The 22,325-nt window shown below is 39.4% G+C and overlaps 1 protein-coding gene across 7 annotated transcripts in view; it reads left to right on the top strand.

The window, feature by feature from the left end:
• RBPMS (RNA binding protein, mRNA processing factor) overlaps positions 1–22,325 on the top strand; it is a 186,356-nt gene that overhangs the window by 67,142 nt on the left and 96,889 nt on the right. For all 7 annotated transcript variants that reach the window (XM_049704250.1, XM_033400599.2, XM_004277146.3 and 4 more), the window contains 3 exons: positions 12,910–12,987; positions 15,880–15,918; positions 17,176–17,238. In XM_049704250.1, coding sequence (XP_049560207.1) covers positions 12,910–12,987; positions 15,880–15,918; positions 17,176–17,238 — 180 coding nt within the window. The remainder of the gene's footprint in view (positions 1–12,909; positions 12,988–15,879; positions 15,919–17,175; positions 17,239–22,325) is intronic.

Here is a 22,325-nt window from a genome sequence, read left to right as displayed (position 1 = left end):
TTCATTCTTTTACATGTAACTGTCCAGTTTTCCCACACCATTTATCGAAGAGACTGTCTTTTCTCCATTGTATAGTCTTGCCTCCTTTGTTGTAGATTAATTGACCCTATGTGCATGGGTTTATTTCTGGGCTTTCTATCCTGTTCCACTGATATATATGTCAGTTTTTATGCCAGTACCATACTCTTTTGATGAATGTAGCTTTGTAGTATAGTCTGAAGTCAGGCAGCCTGATTCCTCCAGTTCCGGTTTTCTTTCTCAAGATTGCTTTGCCTAATTGGGGTCTTCTGTATCTCCATTACAAATTTTAAGATTTTTTTTTTCTAGTTCTGTTAAAAAAAAATATGCCATAGTAATTTGATAGAGATTGCATTGACTTTGTAGATTGCCTTGGGTAGTATAGTCATTTTGACAGTATTGATTCTTCGAATCCAAGAACATGGTATATCTTTCCATCTGTTTGTATCATCTTCTATTTCTTTCATCAGCATCTTATAGTTTTCAGTGTACAGGTCTTTTGCCTCCTTAGGTAAATTTATTCCTAGGTATTTTATTCTTTTTGATGTGCTGGTAAAGGGAATTGTTTCTTTAATTTCTCTTTCTGAACTTTCATTGTTAGTGTATAAAAATGCAGTAGGTTTCTGTGTATTAATTTGTATCTTGCAACTTTACTGAATTCATTGATGAGCTCTAGTAGTTTTCTGGTAGCATCTTTAGAATTTTCTATGTATAGTATCATGTCATCTGCAGACAATGACAGTTTTACTTCTTTTCCAATTTGGATTCCTTGTATTTCTTTTTCTTTTCTGACTGCCATGGCTAGGACTTCCAAAACTATGTTGAATAGAAGTGGCAAGAGTGAACATCCTTGTCTTGTTCCTGATCTTAGAGGAAATACTTTGAGCTTTTCACTGTTGAGCATGTTGTTAGCTGTGGGTTTGCCATATATGGCCTTTATTATGTTGAGGTATGTTCTGTCTATGCCCACTTTCTGGAGCGTTTTTTATCATAAATTGGTGTTGAATTTTGTCAAAAGTCTTTTCTGTATCTATTGAGATGATCATATATATAGTTTTTATTCTTCAATTTGTTGATGTGGTGTATCACACTGATTGATTTGCAGACAAGGAAAAATCCTTGCACCACTGGAATAAATCCTACTTGACTGTGGTGTATGCTCCTTTTAGTGTGCTGTTGGATTCGGTTTGCTAGTATTTTGTTGAGGATTTTGGGGTCTGTGTTCATCAGTGATGTTGGCCTGTAATTTTCTTTTTTTGTGGTATCTTTGTCTGGTTTTGGTATCAGGGTGATGGTGGCCTCAAAAAATGAGTTTGGGAGTGTTCCTTCCTCTGCAAGTTTTTGGAAGAGTTCCAGAAGGATAGGTGTTAACTCTTCTAAATGTTTGATAGAATTCACCTGTGAAACCATCAGGTCCTGGACTTTTGTTTGTTGGAAGTTTTTAAATCACAGTTTCAATTTTAGTATTTGTGATTGGTCTGTACATATTCTCCAGTTCTTCCTGGTTCAGTCTTGGGAGATTGTACCTTCCTAAGAATTTGTCCATTTCTTCTAGGTAGTCCACTTTATTGGCATATAGTTGCTTGTAGTAGTCTCTTATAATCCTTTATTTCTGTGGTGTCCATTGTAACTTCTCCTTTTTCATTTCTCATTTTATTGATTTGAGCCCTCTTTCCAACCTAACCTTACACCTAGAGCAACAAAAGAAAGAAGAACAAACAAAACCCAAAGTTAGCAGAAGGAAAGAAATCATAAAAATCGGAGGAGAAATAAATGAAACAGAAACAAAACAATAGAAAAGTTCAATGAAACTAAAAGCTGGTTCTTTGAAAAGATAAACAAAATTGATAAACCTCAAGACATTTTTAGCTGGGGCTGCAGTCATCTGAAGACTTGGTTAGGGCTGGAAAATCTGCTTCCAGGACGACTTGCTTGTGTAGCTTTTGGTCCATCATCATGTAGCCCTCCCCATAGAGCTTCTTGGATATCCTCATGACATGGTACCTGGCTTCACCCATAGTGAATGATTCAAGAGAGTTTTCTACTGAAGAAGTCACAGTGCCTTTTTAAATTTATATTTATTTTTGGCTGTGTTGGGTCCTCGTCTCTGTGCGAGGGCTCTCTCTAGTTGTGGCAAGCGGGGGCCACTCTTCATCGCAGTGCGCGGGCCTCTCACTGTCGCGGCCTCTCTTGTTGCGGAGCATAGGCTCCAGACGCGCAGGCTCAGCAGTTGTGGCTCACTGGCCTAGTTGCTTCGCGGCATGTGGGATCCTCCCAGACCAGGGCTCGAATCCGTGTCCCCTGCATTGGCAGGCAGACTCTCAAACACTGTGCCACCAGGGAAGCCCATAGTGCCTTTTTTTACCCAGTTGCTAGAAGTCACACACTGTCACTTCGGCCATATTCTTTTCATTAGAAGGGAGTCACTAAGTGAAGCTCGTGCTGAAGGGGAAAGGAATTAAGTTCTACGTTATGAATGGAGGAGTGTCAAAGATTTTCTGGACATAATTTAAGACTGCCACACCTGGGTTACCAGTGTTGTCTCGATTTTCCAGATGAGGAAACTTGTGAATGGAGAAGTTAAGTGACTGGTCCAAGGTGCATAGCTAGTTGGAGAAGTAGGGTTTCAGTCTCAGCAGCCTGGCTCATGTGACTCCTTTTCTTTGTCTTTCTTTTTTGTTTTTGTTTTTTGGTTTCATTTTGTTTTTACTACATATGCTTTACTGCCTTGAGTACTTCATCTCCTGAGTACACATTAAAAAGTCACAGTGACTTCACTTCTTCATACTCATTCACAACTGGATATTTATGGGTTACTTGCCTCTTTTATGCCTCACTCCTAGTACTGTGACTTAATACTTAGATTCACTCATTTAGTTCATCCTGTAGATACTTAGCATCTACTGCTAAGTACTGGGATGCTCACCACTGTCGTGTGGGGAAGAACTTTGATTTTGAAGGTGTACTGACCTAGCAGCAAAGAATTTCAAGGTGTATATTGGGTAGTTTCCCATGACTAAACATTGGGAAGCAAACATTTTTCCCATAGCCTTTTGGTTTTGCAGTTCTCACACCTTCTGTAGTTGTTAGAACTATGGTGCATTGTGGGTGGTTATTTAGAATGCATTGTGAGCTAAAGTTGACAGTGGGATCAACTTCCTCAGATGGAGTTTGTCCACTACTGATATCAAAAGCAATAAATGCATTAGACCCCTGGGCAGTGTTAGGACCATAATCTTGCCCCTGCTAATTTTTTCCAGTACTTTAAGTGACTATGAAGAACCCTGTGCTATCTGCGATAGTTTTCCTCTGCAGTTTGGGAGGAGTAAAATGAAGTGAAAAAAAATTTTTTCCCCAAGAGATCTGCTTTGTAAAATGACAATCACAGTCACCCAAACTATGCCGAAAGAGAAAGAGAGAGGTCTTAGAATTTTGATAATATTTCTGTATATTCTTGTCTTATATTTCATTTTGTTAGGCCATGGAATAGTCTGTATTATGGGTAGCCCAAGGGATCTTTTTGACATACAATTTTAGGGTACACTATAGGATTAAAAAACCCTAAGGGTAACTGCACTTCGGGGCATCAGAATGCAAACTTCTGTTTATAATGTACTGGATAACGTATCCAATGAAAAATCTTCATGTTTTAGCAATGTAAACAGTGCAGTGTAATTGGATAAAGAGTACGATTCCATGGGTTAACCAGTGTTAAAACAGAATAAGCCATCAGAAAATTGACTAAAGGAACTTGGAGAAGCCATGGTGGGGTGTTAAAGGGTAAAGCTTCCTACCTTTATAAGGAACTTCTTGTTGAACTCGAAGGACTTGACAACCATATATTGTGTTTGACAGCACTCAGTGAATTTCTTAATAATGTGGCTAAGTTCTCACTTGTGTGCGCGCGCACACACACACACACACACACACACACACACACACACATATCTAGTTTCCTATCTAGGCTAATTCAGACCCTGAATTCCTAATTTGCCTCTGGTACCCACCTCTCTTTGTGTCTGACAGCACTAAGAAAATTTCTTAATGAGGTTAAGTGCTTATGTGTACAGACACCTCTGCCTATACTTGGGCAGTTTCAAACCCTAGAAATTCTTGATTTGTCTTATCCTTTTAAAAAGATAACAGATATGAGGAATGGCCTAGATTAGACTTTGGTTTTAAGAAGTCCTATCAGGGTGAGAGTTTGAGACCAACTGATTTTAAATTGATATTGGGTTGGACTGGGATAAGCTCCTCCAGAATGAAAGTAGAAGCATGGTGTACCTAGTGCTAACTTGTGGCCCAGTTCTCTGTCCATTTTCCGAGCCCTGTACATACGAGTTTATGAAACGTGATGTTTCTCTTTCTTCACTATGTTCTCCCCTGAGTCTTCCTCCTTTACCTCATAAGTTAGTGGAAACTTTCTGATCACCTTGGCAAAGGGGGACCCTGGTTTCCATGGGCCTTAAATAAAGCTATCAATTTGGTTATACAGATAGGATATCCAACTGAATAGCACTTGGGGCAAACACTAGTGGATCCCTCAAAACTAGGGAGTCGTGCATTGTGGGTAATTATGTGGCTTTTTTCTTTAGAAAGGATAGAAGAATTATCCATTTAAAGCTAAAACAAAGCTGGCAGTCCATAACAACAGCTTAGTGGCCCTTTTATCCTACGGTTCGTCAGTCCTTGGTGTCTGTAGCAACCTGGCCTCCTGAACCAAAACATACTTTCTCAGGGCTAGAAAAGGAGCAAGTCTTTAAGTCCACTAGGTGGCCATTGTCAGGAAAAAGGAACTTGACCACCTGTCCAATTTGAAGCCAATGCCAAGAAGAAACTGGAGCTTGACCAAAGGCTGGTCAGTTTCTGCTGAGCTGCAACCAGAATTAAATACCTGGCAGACCATTTTAATGATTGTGGTAATCCATTTCTGTGGTGGCAAGATACGAATGGGAGGACTTCCCTGGTAGCGCAGTGGTTAAGAATCCGCCCGCTAATACATGGGACACAGGTTCGAGCCCTGGTCCGGGAAGATCCCACATGCTGCTGAGCAGCTAAGCCCGTGCACCATAACTACTGAAGCCTGTGCACTAGAGCCCGTAGAGCCCGGTGGCAACAACAGAAGCCACCGCAATGAGAAGCCCGTGCACCGCAACAAAGAATAGACCCTGTCCGCCGCAACTAGAGAAAGCCCGTGCACAGCAACGAAGACCCAACGCAGCCAAAAATAAACAAAATAAATAAATGTATTTAAAAAAAAAAGATACGAATGGGAAATCATAGCAGGCCAGCAAAGCCTTCTTTGGAACTGAGAGGACCAGCAGTCCTCAGCGTGGTTCAGTCTTGCAGTTTGGGTTTTCAGCTGGTACTTATAGAATAAGCAAAGAACTAAATCTACTTACACTTTATTTAAAAAGAATAAAATAATTTATTATTATTTAACCAGAGTGTAAAACTTACAGGGCTCTGGAACACGCAGATCCCCTGCCCCAGCCTCGTGTGTTTAAACAACCCAGCTCTATGGGACTTATACTGCCACACATACGTGGAGCTCTTTTTTTGTTTGTTTTTTTTGTTTTGTTTTTTGTGTGGTACGCGGGCCTCTCACTGTTGTGGCCTCTCCCGTTGCGGAGCACAGGCTCCGGACGCGCAGGCTCAGCAGCCATGGCTCATGGGACCAGCCGCTCCGCGGCATGTGGGATCTTCCCGGACCGGGGCCCGAACCCGTGTCCCCTGCATCGGCAGGCAGACTCTCAACCTCTGCACCACCAGGGAAGCCCCGTGGAGCTCTTTTTAACTTCTCTGCCCCTGAAACCACGTTTATTTCATGGTCTCAAGAGATAAGGCACTTCTTGGATGTTGGAAAGTGAGTGATTCCTCTGTTCTTGTCCTAGTGAGAAGTAGCTTGATCACAAAGCAAGAACACCCCTTTGCCTGGAGCTAGGATGGATCTCCTGCACCTAGGGCCTTAGCTTAGAGTCACTAGTGCCCTTTTTTGGGTTAGATTTTATTTTTAGAGTAAGTACAGAGAAACACTCACTGATGGTCAGAATAGAAATGGGAAGCAAGTTACGTAAATGTGTATTTCTACTAGATCAAGTTTGTCCCTTTGGAGCAAGGACAGGCAGAAGATGAGAATTTCTAAGGACAAAAGTGGATGGGAAGGACCCAAGGTTTATATTTTCAAAGAAAGGAGATCTATTTGGGCTTGTGTTTGTTCTTTTTTTTTTTAAGAAATAGTTTATGCTTATAAATATTTAAATGCCAGAGGGTACAAACATATAAAATGAAAGTTCTTTGTAATCCCACCTTCCCTCCCCATTATTAATTTAATAGTTAATGCATTACATATTCTTTTAGTACCTTTTTTCTTTTTCTTTTTTACCTGCGCATGTACTTAAAAACACTGAAAGAATTGGTGGGATTATGGGCAATTTCTGGTGTTTGCTTTTTTACTTAATAATCAGAAACCTTGTTCTATATCAGTAGATAAGGATATCTGCTCACCATTTTAAATGTGCAAAAGTTTGAGCATTTTCTCAAACTTTTTGTGAATTACTCATTTACCTTTGAAATTGGACTTATTTAAGCAAACAAAAAGTATGTTTCAGTCGTCATTAGTAGAAATGTGAGTGATTTTACTGTTTCCCATGTACTGATCGTTCTCTCCTTGTTAATAGGTGTACAGTCCTGAATTTTCTGTGGTCTGTTTATGACTTTTTATGTCTGAGATTTTTATGTGATTTCAGTCTGTTTTTCATTTTTCTCCCTTTTTGTCTCATTTCTCTTTTTCATCTAAATTTCTGTCTCTTACAACGTTAATTTTTTCTGGCTTTTTGTCACATGAGTGTTTGTCATTTGATGTTGTAACTGTACTGATATGATTGTGACTGGGAAGTATGATCACCTCATTTTGTTTGCCATGTCATCACCAGAGGCGTTGACAAGCAAACACTTACCGTTTCCCATGAATACAATGTTACTCTGCAGATTTCTAAAATCAAGGGAAAATTTTATACTGTGTGCTTAGGGCTGTGCTACACACTACCCAGAAAAGCACTTTCACCCTCTAAAATGCCCACTGCAAGATCTTACCTGGGAATCCACTTGCATATGTTTCAAAAAACAGTTACACCAAAAGAATGATTTAAACATACAACACATTTGAAAGCTGCTTTTAGGAGTCTACATTTGTATGTGTGAGAATGTGGATAGGTGGAGAGAAAGTTTGCAGAGGATAGATGATCATAGAAGCACCCCCATGGGTTTTAGGATATTTCAAATAAATGATTATACAGTTATTCATGAGTCATTAGAAAATGTGAAGGTGCCTTTCCCAATCCTAGGATTTAAGAGGAACCTCAAGACGTCAGCTCATAGCAGCTAGAGATGATGTCTCAGACCTTTTTACAAACGATTAAAATGTCCACAGAAAATGCCCATCGTCTTGGGACACTGTGTGTTTACTGGCTGTGACCGCTTGCTGAAAAGTGTGCATTCTACTGAAATTATATACTGAATTTAACAAGCATTTGTCTATTGGTTTTTATTTTAATGTCTAGATTACCTACAAGATCATGCGTGTTCTTTGTTAAAGGGAGGGCGTTTCCATTTCAGGGCCTGTTTTGGCCTTTCTGTCCAGGAAAGCCCAAGACGGACACAGTGACTTTACTTACTGAATTAGAGTTTAGAAGTCAGTCACTGAAGTGTGGCTTGTCTTTCCCTGTGGGAGCTGGCAGTGCCATTTAAGAACACACAGCTGGTGTTATCCAAAATGTAACTGTGGCCTCTGCAGGAATGGTTGATAATGGCAGAGCCAAGAAGGCCTTTGCTCTGACTGACCCGCACAGGACGATTTCTCCTAGCATTTATTCTTTCAATCCTGTTGGGGTAGAAATGAAGTTGGAGGTACATCCACAGAATCCATTAGCGTCCCTTTGGGACAGAGCTGTCAGCAGCTTCACATCTTGAACTTCTATGAGCCGTGTTGTGTCCTTGACTAAGAAATGTGTTTCCCCATGTGTCTGATAAAGTAAACATCTGCAATGCTAAAGGCGTAGTGCCAGGCACATCTGTGTCCATAGACAATGCTGTTAAATTAAGGGTTGCCCTGGAAAACGATTGACCTGCGACAAAGTTCATTTGGCATCATTCGTTTGTTTTGGGGCGCTTTTTTCTGAGTATTTGATCATGGATCTTACATGTCTCTTAAACTTTGATCTCATTGTTTGGGTTCTAATTGTTTACTCTGTGAATGAGCTAAGCTTCCTCTTGTCACAGAAAGCTGCATATTCCTTCAGTGACAGTAAGCTTCCTGCAAGCAAGAATCATGTCTAGGAAAGGGAACCCTCCTGCACTGTTGGTGGGCATAGACTCAGGGCTCTCTGCACGTATTTCTGCCCTCAGGCAGAGGCTGTTGCCCGGCACTGCTGGCTATCGGGGAATCCAGCAGACAGAGCAGATGTCTTTTACATGTCCACACGTGCAGTCACATGGTATTTGACTAAACCGAATGGCCAATTAAATTCAGAATTAGATTGCCTTTTTCCTCTCATCGATTTGATTTACTATCAATCAATGTGGATTAAACAATCGATTCTCAAAAAAAAAATCATGTCTAACCTTTGTGATTTCCATAGACATAGCAAAGGCAAAACCCAGAAGTGCTTTACTACTTAATGGCTCAGATAAAACGAGTGGTGGTGAGAAGAGTAGGGAAACTAAAATGTTTTAAAACATCCCCGTGATTTTAGGTCCCAGTTACCATAGAAAAGCATGAATTGGATATTCAGGAAGAGGGGTTTTTTTTCCATTCATTATCAGTGATTTTTTTTTTTTTTTTAACTTAATGGAGTTTCCCAGTCTGAGGAGGTCTAGAAAGGATTCAGAACACATAGATTCCAAGCATTTGGATTTAAGAGACCTTTAGTTGTCCTCATAACTTCATAATGTAAGTATTTAAGAGTTATTTTTCCTAGCCAGTCTATCTGTTCTGTCAGAGGAGAGAATAGCTCTTCATTGAGAGATAAGATGTCTTGGCAGGTTTCTGAGACAATAATGGGCTTCACTAGATTCTATGAAATGTAATTCGTGTCCATGTATAAATAAAGTGTCAGACATCTTAGTTGCCTCTAATTTGATGAACAAAACAGAGTGGCCTTGAGTCTCTTTTTAATCCATGGGCGAGAGGCAAATTTAGGCCTATCAGTTCAGTGGGGTTTTTTTTGTTGTTTTTTTGTTTTTTTAATGTTTAACAGGTTTTTTTGGTTGAGATACTGAGATAAGAATCTTCTAATTCTGAAATATATAAAAGTTTATAAACTTCACAATTTTTATTGATACAAATATTGACATTATTTATGGTTTCCTAAATAAAGTAATAAAAAAATGTAGGCTGTTCTCAACCTAACAGTACATTTATAGTCTCTAAAACATGCTCATTATAGAAAGATAGAAAATACAAATAAGCTAATAAAAAATATCAGAATCACTTATTAGGACTTCGCTGGAGGTCCAGTGGTTAAGACTCTGCTTGCATTGCAGGGGGCATGGGTTCAATCCCTGGTCAGGGAACCAAGATCTCGCGTGCCACACGGCACAGCCAAAAAAAAAAAAAAAAGAAAAATCACTTATTATTCCACCATTCAGGACTAAGTAATGTAGATATAAACCTTTTGGCATATATATCCTACGGCGTATTTTTCCCCCTTTCCATATACATAACATGTGTTGGCTTTTTGTTCTGTAGAATAAAACTGAATGTACTTTTTCCTTGAACATAATTTTTATTGGTTGCATAATACATTTTATGGATGTAGATGAACCTTAATTTATATCAAGTAATCTTTCATTTAACTCCCAGATTTCTATTGTTTTTTTTTTTTTGATAAATTCTTTGACTTGCAAATTTCTAAAGCCTTTTTCTTTAGAATAGTGCTAGAAATGATAGTTGATTTCCTGAATTAACTCCCCAGATCCTAATTGATACCCGTCACATGGCTAAGCTTCCCTGCTGGACAAATGGTACTACAGTGATTAAAACACAGGATCTGCTTATCATTATTTCCATGGAACTCTATGTAATCCATTCACCACCTGGCATAGTGCCAGATACAATGGGCACTCAACAAAATCTGAACGAGTGGAAGCTGGGATTCCTTCTCTATCCAGGTTGTCGTGGCCAGAGCCACCAAGTAGAACACGTGGTGTTCACTTTCTGGAACGTGGGAAGAGGGATGTGGATAGCAGAGAGGGCGCGCAGGATAGCAGAATTCCCTTGTGTATGTCTTCGGCAGTTGTCAGTAATTCAGCCTTAGCAGCTTTGATAAAGAAAGTTCTGTGGAAAGAGTGTTTATCACTGGCAAAGTTGAGAGAGAAGGGGGAGGCAAAAGGTATACTGAACAACAAACCTGACCTTAATTGAAATGTATAAAACACTGTACCCAACAGCAACAGAATATTCATTTATTTTACATACACACAGAACATTTATCATGTTCTAGGCTGTAAAACAAGGAATTGAAGGGCAGTTTCTTAAAAGTTGAAGCATATACCTACCATATCATCCAGCTATTCCATTTTCAGCTACTTATCCAAGAAGAAAGAAAACATATGTCCACACAAAGACCTGTACAAATCGATACATGAACGTTCATAGTCATTTTATTTGTAAAAGCCAAAAACGGGAGATAACCCTGGTGTCTCATAAACAAGCGAACGGATAAATGAACTGTGAGGGTTCATACCACAGAATACTACTCAGAAATAAAAAGAGACTATTGTTACATGCAGCACCATGGATGAATCTCAGAATAATTATGCTAAAGTGAAAGAAGTCGGACGAAAAAGGACACCTACTTTATAGCTCCATTTGTATGAAACTTTAGAACATACATACTAATCTGTAGTGACAGAAGGCAGATGAGTGATTGCGTGGGGATGAGGATAGCAGGACAAGGTAGAAGGAAGATTAAAGGAGCATGAGATAAGGAAACTTTTGGGGGGGTGATGGATATGTTCATTATCTTGATGGCTGTGATGGTTTCACAGGTTATACATATGTCAAAACGTATTGTAAAGCAAGATGTACAGTTTCTGTGTCAATGATACCTCACCAAAGCTGTCTAAGAGATAAAGAAGCAAATAATAAAAAGGCACTCATGATTCTGGGGCTGTTTACTTGATCGTAGTGTTCATTGTACACCTACGCGCAAATGGCATTACAACTGAGCATTGATTTTTTTTTTTTTTTTTCCTTTGAGTGGTAACGTGATTTCTAATGAGGCACTCGATCATGTTGTATCAGCTTGAGTAGAGAAGAGGAATAGAAAACATGGGGGTGAACCCGAACTCATAAAAACAGAGTCGATTAGTTAGTTCCCTGGATCTGGAGGGTGAGGAAAATGGGCAGATGTTGACCTAAGGATACAGACTTCCAGTTAGAAGCTGAGCAGGTTTTGGGGAATCTAATGCACAGTATTGTGAGTATATTTAAGGTACTGTATTATGGGTGTACTTGAAAGTCGCTGAGAGGAGGTCTTAAGTGTTCTCATCACAAAAAGAGAAATGGTAATTTTGTGGTATGATGGAGGTGTTAGCTAATGCTGTAGTGGTAATCATTTTGAAATGTACATAAAAGTTTATTAGATCAAAAAGTACATTTGAAACTTAATATTATGTGTCAACTATATCTCAAAGCTGGGGGGTGGGTCTGACTAAAGACTCACTAAAATAAGTAGAAACAAAATGTGGTAGTGATGATGATTCAGTGTTTACTCCTTGCCTATTGAATCAGGACCATATTCCTGAGCCGATGACGTCATCCCCCCTCGGTTTGATCCTCTACTACCTGTTCACTTTTTTTGGCTCCCCTTCTCCCAGAATTCACTGCGCTATCATCCCCCTCTTCATTGCCTTGGTTAATGCTTTTTTTCTGCCTGTGCCTCTTCCCCACCTGACCTTTTTATATCTATGTGGTAAAATCCTACCTCTCCTTGAAGTTTCCATTCAGATGCCCACACGTTTACTTTGATCCTCCCAGCTGGAAGTGTCATCCGTGTTCTGTATTTTAGCACACATTAAGTACGTAGTTTGTACCGTAGCCCTTACGGTACAGCCAAGTCTGCCCTGCTGTTTCAGAACTGAACAGACACAGGGTTATGCATTTGGCTACTATTTAGACACATTTCAATTGTTTAATAAACTTCTGCATTTATTAAAATTACTGTAATTATCAATGCCAATGAGGGAAGCAATGACAAGACAAAGTAGGACAAAAAAATTGGTTCAGTTGTATTTTTGAACCACATTCTGCGTTCATTTGATTAGAGCGGAGGGGAGTGGTAGATTTACTGTCCTCATGACATTTTTGTTTTCCTTAAGCTAATGTTTTAATTATGGACCCTCTTTTTTTTTTTCTTTTTGCGGTACGCAGGCCTCTCACTGTTGTGGCCTCTCCCGTTGCGGAGCACAGGCTCCGGACCCGGAGGCTCAGCGGCCATGGCTCACGGGCCCAGCTGCTCCGCGGCATGTGGGATCTTCCCGGACTGAGGCACGAACCCGTGTCCCCTGCATCGGCAGGCGGACTCTCAACCACTGTGCCACCAGGGAAGCCCTATGGACCCTCTTTTCCCCTCACATTTTTAGAACCAGGCAATGGCTAGGAAAGAAGTCAGTTTGTAAATTTAAATCAGCTAGAAGTGATTCACTCTGATAAGTCACACACAGATACTCAAGAATTGGCTTAGAGCAATTAGAGCAGTCATTGTGTCATGGAAAGAGCACGAATTAGGTAGGAGTCGAGGAGTATTTGAAGAAATGTGTTCTGGGGATTTCAGGTGAGCTATTCTATGACTGTCCACTCCCTTGATCACTCTTGTATTTATCTTCCAGGTCCGGACTCTCTTTGTCAGTGGTCTCCCTCTGGATATCAAACCTCGGGAGCTGTATCTGCTTTTCAGACCATTTAAGGTACCTTTTCGATCTTTCAGAAATTGTAAAAGGAGACAAAGAGTGTGTGTATAAGCTTCATGGGGCTTTTTGGAGAAAGAAATGAAATGTCTGTGAAAGCACTGTTTTTAAAAAGTTAGTGAGTAAAGGAGATTTGACAACTCGGTCCTAATATACATTTTCACTTTGGAAGGACTGAAACTGCCTTTTGTCCTCCCAGTAGCTAATCTGGAGAAGTCTCTCACCGACGTGGACATGCGTCTGTTTCTGTTCTACAGAACAGCTTTAGTGTCCTCCCTGTTTATCCTCTTGCCAGTTAGGGGTGTTCTTCTGAGTACAGATCCCCAAAAATACTATCAGTGACTTATTCTGTATTTATATTTCAAATGCAGTAAAAGTCAAGCCCTACCCCTAGGAGGTTCCTTACCAGTTGAAATACTGCTGTTAATACTATTGTTTGGAGACATAATAGGTTAAGTAGGCTTTTATGAACTAGACTAGGAACCTAACACCATTATTTTTGCCATGGGCAAAATGTCCAAAGTTGCAAAAACAGTAAAACAAAATTTTAAAGAATTGCTTGGTATGAGTTGAGGGAAATCTTTCCTGTTGCTTAGTGAAATACTTAATGCAAGTTGTCTGTCCATTGTGACTATCAAGATAAAACTACTTTAGAGATAATTAATGTAGCTGGGATTGAAAATTTAACAGGAAATTGAACTAAAGCTGAAATAACCGTGCTCCAAGGAGAAACCTTGAAGGTTAGCCTTTGGAGGGTAGGGTAGGGTAGGGGAGCTGGGGCTGGGCATGATGTGGGCTGAAGGCTTTGGCTCTCAAGGAGTGAACCTGGAAGTCATGACAGATTCAGGGCCTGTGTTTGGCCTGGTCACATCACCTGAGGACATGTCGGCAACAGTGCCTGGCCGGGGCCACACTTACGATCACGTGATGGGCCATCTTGATTGATGGTTAAAGATCTATCCTGATTTGAAGCAGGACCCCAGCCACAGAGGCAAGACAGGTTGAGGGACAATATCTAACTTCTTAGGGGGAGAGAGTAGGATGTGACAGCTGAAAACAGTTGGGTAGTAGAAGGAGAAGGACGGTTGAGCAGGCAGCGAGTTAAAACCAACAAAGATAAAACAGTCTAGTTTATGTGCCCCAAAGGCAGCGTGTCATAATGGACATAACTCCATTCTGACAGCTCTCCTTTTAATGCAACAATAATGATGACATTACAGAGGGAAGCAGAAGGGTTAGCCATGAGGTTAGCTAGCGGAAGTGGGAAAGAAAGAGAAGGTATTGTGGGGAGAGTGCCAGCTTTATAGAATTTCCCGAGTTTCTTCTGCAGGTTGTAGTTTTTACTGTCTGTCTCTTCTGTAGGATGAGGACTTTTTAAAGCTAACTGATCCTCGTATGTATCCAATAGTATGTATCCAACATAACATAAGTAGTTATGTTTTTGTATACATACAGAGAGATTTAGCCAGCAAGCCCCTTAAGAATTATCTCATTTAATTCTCATCACAGTCCTTTAAAATGGGTTAGCCTCATTTTTTTCAAATAAGGAAAATGAAACTTGGAGCAGTTGAATACATTTTGCTCAAGTTTACTCACATAATAAATGGCACGGCCAGGATTCAAACCCAAGCAACCATCCCTCATCTGAACTATTATTTGATACTGCTTCTCTTTTTGTGACTTGAGAGGACAGTATATCCCTACTAGTGGTCTTTTACTTGAGTGAAATATCCATTTGTCCTTTGCCTCTGAGGCCTTCAGGGTGTTTAAACCTTCAGGTTTTTCGGAGAGTGAGAGCACCTTGAAAAAGGAAGAGGCAGGGCTGTGAATCACGACCTCTCTGGCTAGGAGAGCTCAAGGCCTTTGAGGTAAAATGTTTACAGTAGCTAATTAGTAACATAGTTCTCTGCTGGGAAAATAGGAGGATGAATCAATCCCAACATGCTGCCCAGAAACCCAAACGCTGAAGTCAGGACCCTGGTACATTCCTACTAACCCTCTTTTAATTAAAGTCCCCAGAGTCTGACCCTCGTCTGCAAATCTGTCTCTGCACCGATACGTGTGGTGGTCAATCATGTCAAGTGTTGTTTTTTCCCCTCCTGTGTCATCCATCAGTGCAAGCTAACAGTCATTGATTATTTTCAGAAATAAACAGACTTTGTTATCCTTATCCTGGGGAGCCAGGAGGGCTTAAGGGAGGGAGTGAAAGGAGTGTTTCCATCTTCCTTGAGGCTGAGCTGGAGTAAAATCCCAACAGGGAATTTTCACATCTCCCAATCAGAACACCAATGTGAAAACTGATGGCTGCAATAAATAAGCAAAAGAACTCAACAGATTTTAGCATCACTGCCTATTTAACCTTTCCTGGAAGTTTTGAAATTTTCATTAAGTTCTACCAAGTACGATCTTAATGTTTTATTGTTTTATAGCAAATATATGACCAAGTCATCCCACACTCTGATGTTCCTAACTTAATTTACCCCCTTCCCTCGCCTAGTTCTATAAAATGAAAAAGACCTGCTGTTGACATAGACACCATTTTCCTATGCATAAAGTGCATTCATGCACTTATGTTTCTTTTCCCTATATATTTTCATGAATTCATGCACTTATGTTTCTTTTCTGAATTTCATGAAAATATATAGAGATAAGAAACATAAGTGCGTGAATTTCAGGGCTTGATTTCTTTTAGGCCCAAGTATGCAAAGATTGGCATATACGTCATGCGTGCGTGTGTGTATAAAATTTGTTTTCCCAATGAACAGGCATTTGTGAGAAGAGTTGGTCAGTAGTCATAAGGGACTCATTTTCACTTGAGCAGGATGCTATTACAATTGCTCTTTTCTCCTACTACTCTTTATTTCTGGTCTAAATTTGGTTCTTTATTTTCAGGGCTACGAGGGTTCTCTTATAAAGCTCACATCTAAGCAGGTAAGAATTTCAGACTTGCACATAAATGATCACTTCCACAGTAAGTTCGGATTGGCTTTCTTCAGGAATGTTACTAGGGCTCGACGTTCTTTTTTTATTTCCATTAAGATTTTATTTTGTTGTTGTTGTTGCTCTAAAATTAAGGGTGAGATTGCTTAGGAATTAGCACAGGAAAGTGATTCCTAATTCCACAGCCTCCAGCTAGAGTGTCTGAGTCTGTCCTCAAGGAAGGTAAATACAATGCATCCAGCATAGTTATATTGGGATTGATCTGTATATTCAAAAGAAATTATTGATTATTACGCCAATTTTTTCCTGGGTGTTTTTTTTGTTTGTTTTTGTTTTTTTGTAAAGTTAAACAGGCAAACTTTTCATTCACAATCGGTATGGGAATTGGATGACGAAGAATCAGCCTGTCTCTTAAACCCTTAATAACCGCAGGCAGAGTCTCAGGTCTAGAATGGAGCATAAAAGGTACAGAATGGAGGTAGTAACCAATGACCCTGATAGTTTCTGCAAGTGTCTTGAAAATTTGTAGCTATATGTGCTTTTTTTTTTTAAATGCTGAGCAACCAGCATCCTCCCTCTGGGTCACTTTGCATCTCTCAATAAGGTATTCTCTGGTTCATCAGAGAATAAGCTATGTTGCAACCATCCTTCTGGACTGAAATATCCTGAGTCCAAAGGAATTGTGACCCCTCTCTTTAGTTGGAACAGTATGGTTTATACACCTAATTAAACACACAGCTTTTTAAAGGCATCCCTTGGGATTTGAGATTAAAATGTTCATGATATAATTTTGATCATGCAGTGAGAATACAGGGCTTTTATCATTGTGTCATTATATTCCTTGCACTTACAGTGTACCAAAAGGTGATTCGGTTCTCTTTCCATTTTAAAAGATGAAGAAACTGAGGTACAGTGAATTCAATTTAGGAAAGTAGAGCCTTTCCACCCAAGTTTTCCTCTGTTCCCTTGTTCACTGCTGCTCACCTTCCAGCCCCTTCTAGATTTTTTTTTATGATTCTCTAAATCTCCAGCTGTGCCCTTGAAGAACCACCCTCACAATCCCTTTGATTCATGTTAGAAATTTGGCTAAGCTACTGAGTCATGATTCTTCTGGACTGGCTTTCTTGTTTCTACCCATTGCCTGTGGTGATTTCTGTATCTTAGCTCTTCAGTTTGATATCACCTTTGACCCAGAGAAATAGACATCCCCAGATATTGTTTACTTCATATTTCTTTTTCTTTCCTTAGCCCGTAGGTTTTGTCAGTTTTGACAGTCGCTCAGAAGCAGAAGCTGCAAAGAATGCTTTGAATGTAAGTACTGATGATGTTAATCTTTGGGGGCTTCCTTATGAGGTGGTAGGAAGTAATAGAACCTCTTTGGACAGGAAATCAAATGGAAGGAGTAGGACTGCTCGATCTAACAGCAAGGGATTAATTAATTAGCCCTCTAAAGAGATTTTTCCTAAAATTGTGGTTAGATGTGCAAACTGTTAAGTAACACTTTGCTCTTCTGTAGCTTCGACTGTAATGCTCAAAATACCTGATGATGTGGGTCTCTATTCAGCCCAGTCCCATCCCATGGTAATGTACAGTTTAGTTTGGCCATCATTATACTCTCAGTGGCTAAGCCTACGTCAAGAATAGATGAAAATCTTGGCTTTCCTTAACACACGAGGTTTTTGTTTAAGGTGTGTGGCTTAAAAAAACAAACAGATTTACAGGTTGTAGTCTTTGTTCTGATTGATTAAAAACTTGCATATACGGCTTTCCCAGAAGACATTCTGCATTGTGGTATAATAAAAGATAGTCAGCTATAATTGAATAGAGATACCTGTATTTGGTTTGTAAGCATTTTGTAAGTAGGTTCATTTTTTTTAGGTTCTGCTTATAAGCAATATCATAAGATATTTGTCTTTCTCTGTCTGGCTTACTTAGTGTGATATTCTCTAGGTCCACCCATGTTGCTGCAAATGGCATTATTTCATTCTTTTTTTATAGCTGAGTACTATTCCATTGTATATGTGTGTCACATCTTCTTTATCCGTTCATCTGTCAGTGGACATTTAGGTTGTTTCCATGTCTTGACTATTATGAATAGCGCTTCTATGAACATGGGGGTATGTGTATCTTTTTGAATTATCGTTTTGTCCGGATATATGCCCAGGAGTGGGATTGCTGGGTCATATGGTAGCTCTACTTTTAGTTTTTTGAGGAACCTCCATACTGTTTTCCATAGTGGCTGCACCAATTTGCATTCCCCCCCCAGGAGGCATCTTTCTAAATGCAGAAATATTCTGGGTGCTTCCAAATTGAAGTTTTCACCAGCTTCTTTTTCTTGTTCTTATAAAGGAAATAACAGCAGCTGAAGCTTGTTCACAGAATGGGCTTTCCATTGCCCTGCATTGTCTCTGCTCTGGGTAGAAACATGTCACTGACCCACTGTCTGAAAAACAGTAGGTTTTTACAGTGGGTTGTTTATAGTTTGATCTTTTTTAACAGAAGTTTATTTTTTAGATGTTTAAACGGTCATAGTCAGACTGTGTTTCCCTTGCCTTACTAGGCAGAGTATAGCTAACATCATTTCACTTTTTCTTAGTACTGAGGGTTGTATCATTACACACAACCGGTATCGAGACATGCAGTAACATTGTGATAGAGGTGTTTAAGCCCATTCCTGTGCCAGCTGGCCCCAGATCATTATGCTGTCTTGTCCTAAGGTCTGGTTTTAGGCTCAGTGTTTGTTGCTCATATATTAATAACGTGGGAAGAACTCCAAGGGAAACAGGTCTCGTTCTGTTCTATTCTGTGGACCTAAGAAGAGTAACTCTTAAGATTTACCTGTGGCGTATTATACCTGAGCTTTCTTCTGCTCAGAGGTTGGCTTGGGAGTTTAGAGCATCTATTAAGGTCCTGGGTCATCTCTTTCTCGATATTTTTAACTTTTATATAAAAGTATTAGAGGTTTTTGTACCTTAGAAACTGTCCTGTTTCAGTTAAGAGAACTGAGACCAGAGAGGATGGATGGCTCAGTCAGAAAGTACAGGTTTAGAGCTACAACTAGAAGGAAGCCTCCTGTGTCTTAGTTCTGTCTACTTTATGTAACTTCTTGCTGTTTGCTTGTTCCATGGAATGTTGCTGCAGTGACAGACTATTTAAATCACATCGTCTAGGACAAATGCCCACAGTAAAGTTTGGTACATGACCGTGGAGCAGGGTTTCTTCTCTCTGCAGAGAAAATGGGCCCATTCGGGATAATGTATTTAATTATGAAACCGACACATCTCTGTGACCCAACATGCTCTTTTCACGATCATTTTTTCTAACCTGGTGAATTAAAAACATCCGATGCTCATAGCCATTACAAAATTTTTTCCTCGTGTCATTCGTCCAGCTTCTCTTAAAAGCTTTTCCTCACATTCCTTTGGGGGAAAGTTCCATGTTGTAATGTTTGTTTTGTTCCACTATTGAGAAATGTAAGCCTCAGTCCAGTAAGTTCCTCTATATAGAGTAGTTCACAGTGTTATAAACCACTTGTCCATGTTTAGGGCTTCTCTTCTTATTGTTTCCCTGTCTTGGTTCCTGTCTGGTTCAGTTATTAGTATTAAGTCTTTCCCCAAAATGACTTTAAATGATTTTAAAATCCATTTATTTTCTTCCATTTTTGGAGTATGCTTTAGTCCGTTTGATAATTTTATGGAAAAACATGCTCGGATTGAATTAAGTGGTAACACTGAACTTTTATCAGGGTGTTCGTTAAATCTTCTAAAGTAAATACAGTATATTTTGGTTTTATAGCAAAAACTCTCAAATTAAGCTAAAAATAACCCAAACCCAGACTTCCCTTCAGGTTATCTGTGGTCCCATTAATCCATATGACTAGAAACCCCATCCATTCTTTAACCCGACAGCAAAACATCTAACCTATCCCTTACCCTTCACACACAGTTATAATTTCTATACCAGCAGTTTTCCATTTTCCATGCTAATGGAAGGGGGAGCTGATAATCCAAACTATCAAATTATTTTTAGGATTTGTTTGTAATTTTGGAATGTAAATCAACTACAGTGATATTGACAGTTATAGTCTGGTTTAGTAAAAATCTGATTTGTGGAAATTTTAAGAAGAAACACACACAGGGAGCAAGGCAGGCCTGGCAGTAAGGACCCTGAGCAGAGGTGGGAATAAGCCATCTCTGGCTCTTCCTGCCAACTGTGAAAACCCCAGTGGTGCCATTGTTGTGTAGCTGAAATCGTGTTTCCGTAAGTAAGACTGTGGTTAACACGTGATATCTGCAGGCCTGCTTGTGTACACGTCCATGACAGGCTTTGTCTTACGTTGGTGTTTGAGATTCACTCATGTAAAGCATTTAAAAAGGTTACGTGTGGCCTGTTGAGTGTATGTGCCCTTTTGATTGATAGCCCTCCTCCCCTAATTTTAAATAGTTGTTATTGGCCTAGGTTTTATCATAGGCTTTATTATAAGTTTATCAGAACTAAAGAAGTCAGATGCAAACTAGGTGCGTTACTACAGATTGCCTTCACAACTAAACATTGCTTAGGCTGTCACAATAATTTACTTTACTCTCAGTCTAGACTCACTGATGTTAGTGATCTCCAGTTATCATGGCACCCTCAAGTCTATTGGGTTCTTTTATAAGTAGCTTTATTGAGCTATGACTCACCCGTTTAAGGTATTTAATTCAGTGATTTTGGGTATGTTGTTATTTTTGAGTATATAAAACATATATAACCATTTGACATTTTAATGGTTTTTTTAAGTGTATATACAGTTCAGTGGCATTAATACATTTACCATGTTGTGCAACCATCCCCACTGTCTATTTCTATTTTTTCATCATCCCAAACAGAAACTTTGTAACCATGAACCAATACCTCCCTATTATTCCTTTCCTCTAGCCCCTGGTAACCTCTAATCTATATTCTCTCTCTGTTAATTTGCCTACTTTAGCTGTTGAAATATTTGTCCTTTTGTGTCTGGCTTCTTTGACTTAGCATGATGTTTTCATGATTAATCCATGTTGTAGCAGATATCAAAACATCGTTCCTTTTTATGGCTGAATAATATCCCATTGTATGGATATTCCACATTTTGTTTATCTGTTCGTCTTATTGGTGGACACTTGGGTTGTTTCCACCTTTTGGCCGTTGAGAATAATGCTTCAGCGAACACTGGTGTACAAATACGCGTGAGTCCCTGGTTTTCAGTTCCTTTGGGCATAAAGGTAGGAATGGAATTGCTAAGTCATACGGTATTTATGTTTTTAGCTTTCTGAGGAGCCTCCAAACTTTTCCATATTGGCTGTACCATTTTACATTCCCACCAGCAATATATGGGAATTCCAGTTTTCCCTGTGCTCACTAATACTTGTTGTTTTAAATTGTAGCAGTCCTACTAGGTGTGAAGTGGTAATTGTATTTCTGGATAAATACTTTTTGACTAATTTCAGTAGTAGATTTGATTTCTCTTGAAACCCCATATGCCTTAAAATATTGTTTCTTTTAATGGGGATTAGTAACGTTTCTTTTCTGTCACGGCAGTTCTGTGTAATAGAGTTGTGTTACCTTTAAATAGTTTACCTGTTCATAAAAGAAAGGAGGGAAAAACCCAACCCTTGGATGATTGGTTTAATAAGATAAGACTTGGGCTTTGTATTCTCTCTTATACATTATGCCAGGCATGAAGGAAGGAAAGGTGTTTTCTTAAGGTCTGAATAGACTTTGAATTAAAGAGAAAAAAGCAGTTTGGTTTTGAGGAAGAAAAAGGTGGCAGTCATCTTAAGCAGAAAATGAAGAGGTCTTGAGGGTATATAGTGCTAAATTATTTCTTGGTTACTGAGGAGATATATTCAATAGTGTGAGGTAAAAAGAATTTTTAAAACGATCTTTAGTAGTTTGTAAGAAAGCATGCTGAAAAGGTACTTGGTAGTGTCACACGTTGAAAAAACCGACATAATCAGAAAAATATAGTTTTCTCCATCTCCATAAATTCCTGGCATTGAAGTAAACACTGTAGTTATTTATATCACAGTGATTCAGCCTTGTGCATAATTTGTTTTGTTGAATAGCTTGAGCTCTCCGAATAACTGAGTTTTAAAACACTTGTCTATAATAAATTCATTATTCCTATACCAGGTTTCTCATCTGTGAAATTAGGGGTATTACTCCCAACAGTGTTAAAGGGAAATCACCAAGCAAAAACACTTGCAAATGTTCTAAATGTGAACCCGTACCATGAATATACTTTCTCAGTGAAAAGATGTAGCCATAAAGTCCTGGTACAAACTCTTGAGTACAGAGGAATACCAGGGTACTCGTGAACAGGTATTATTGGCCGCACAGAAACAGGAGTCTGGACTACAGTCTCTGGTTCCTGTAGC

The sequence above is a fragment of the Orcinus orca genome, chromosome 21 (genome assembly GCF_937001465.1).
Source record: "Orcinus orca chromosome 21, mOrcOrc1.1, whole genome shotgun sequence".
NCBI lineage: Eukaryota > Metazoa > Chordata > Mammalia > Artiodactyla > Delphinidae > Orcinus > Orcinus orca.
Note: the sequence above shows the minus strand (reverse complement) of the source record. Positions and strands in the feature narration are given on the sequence as shown.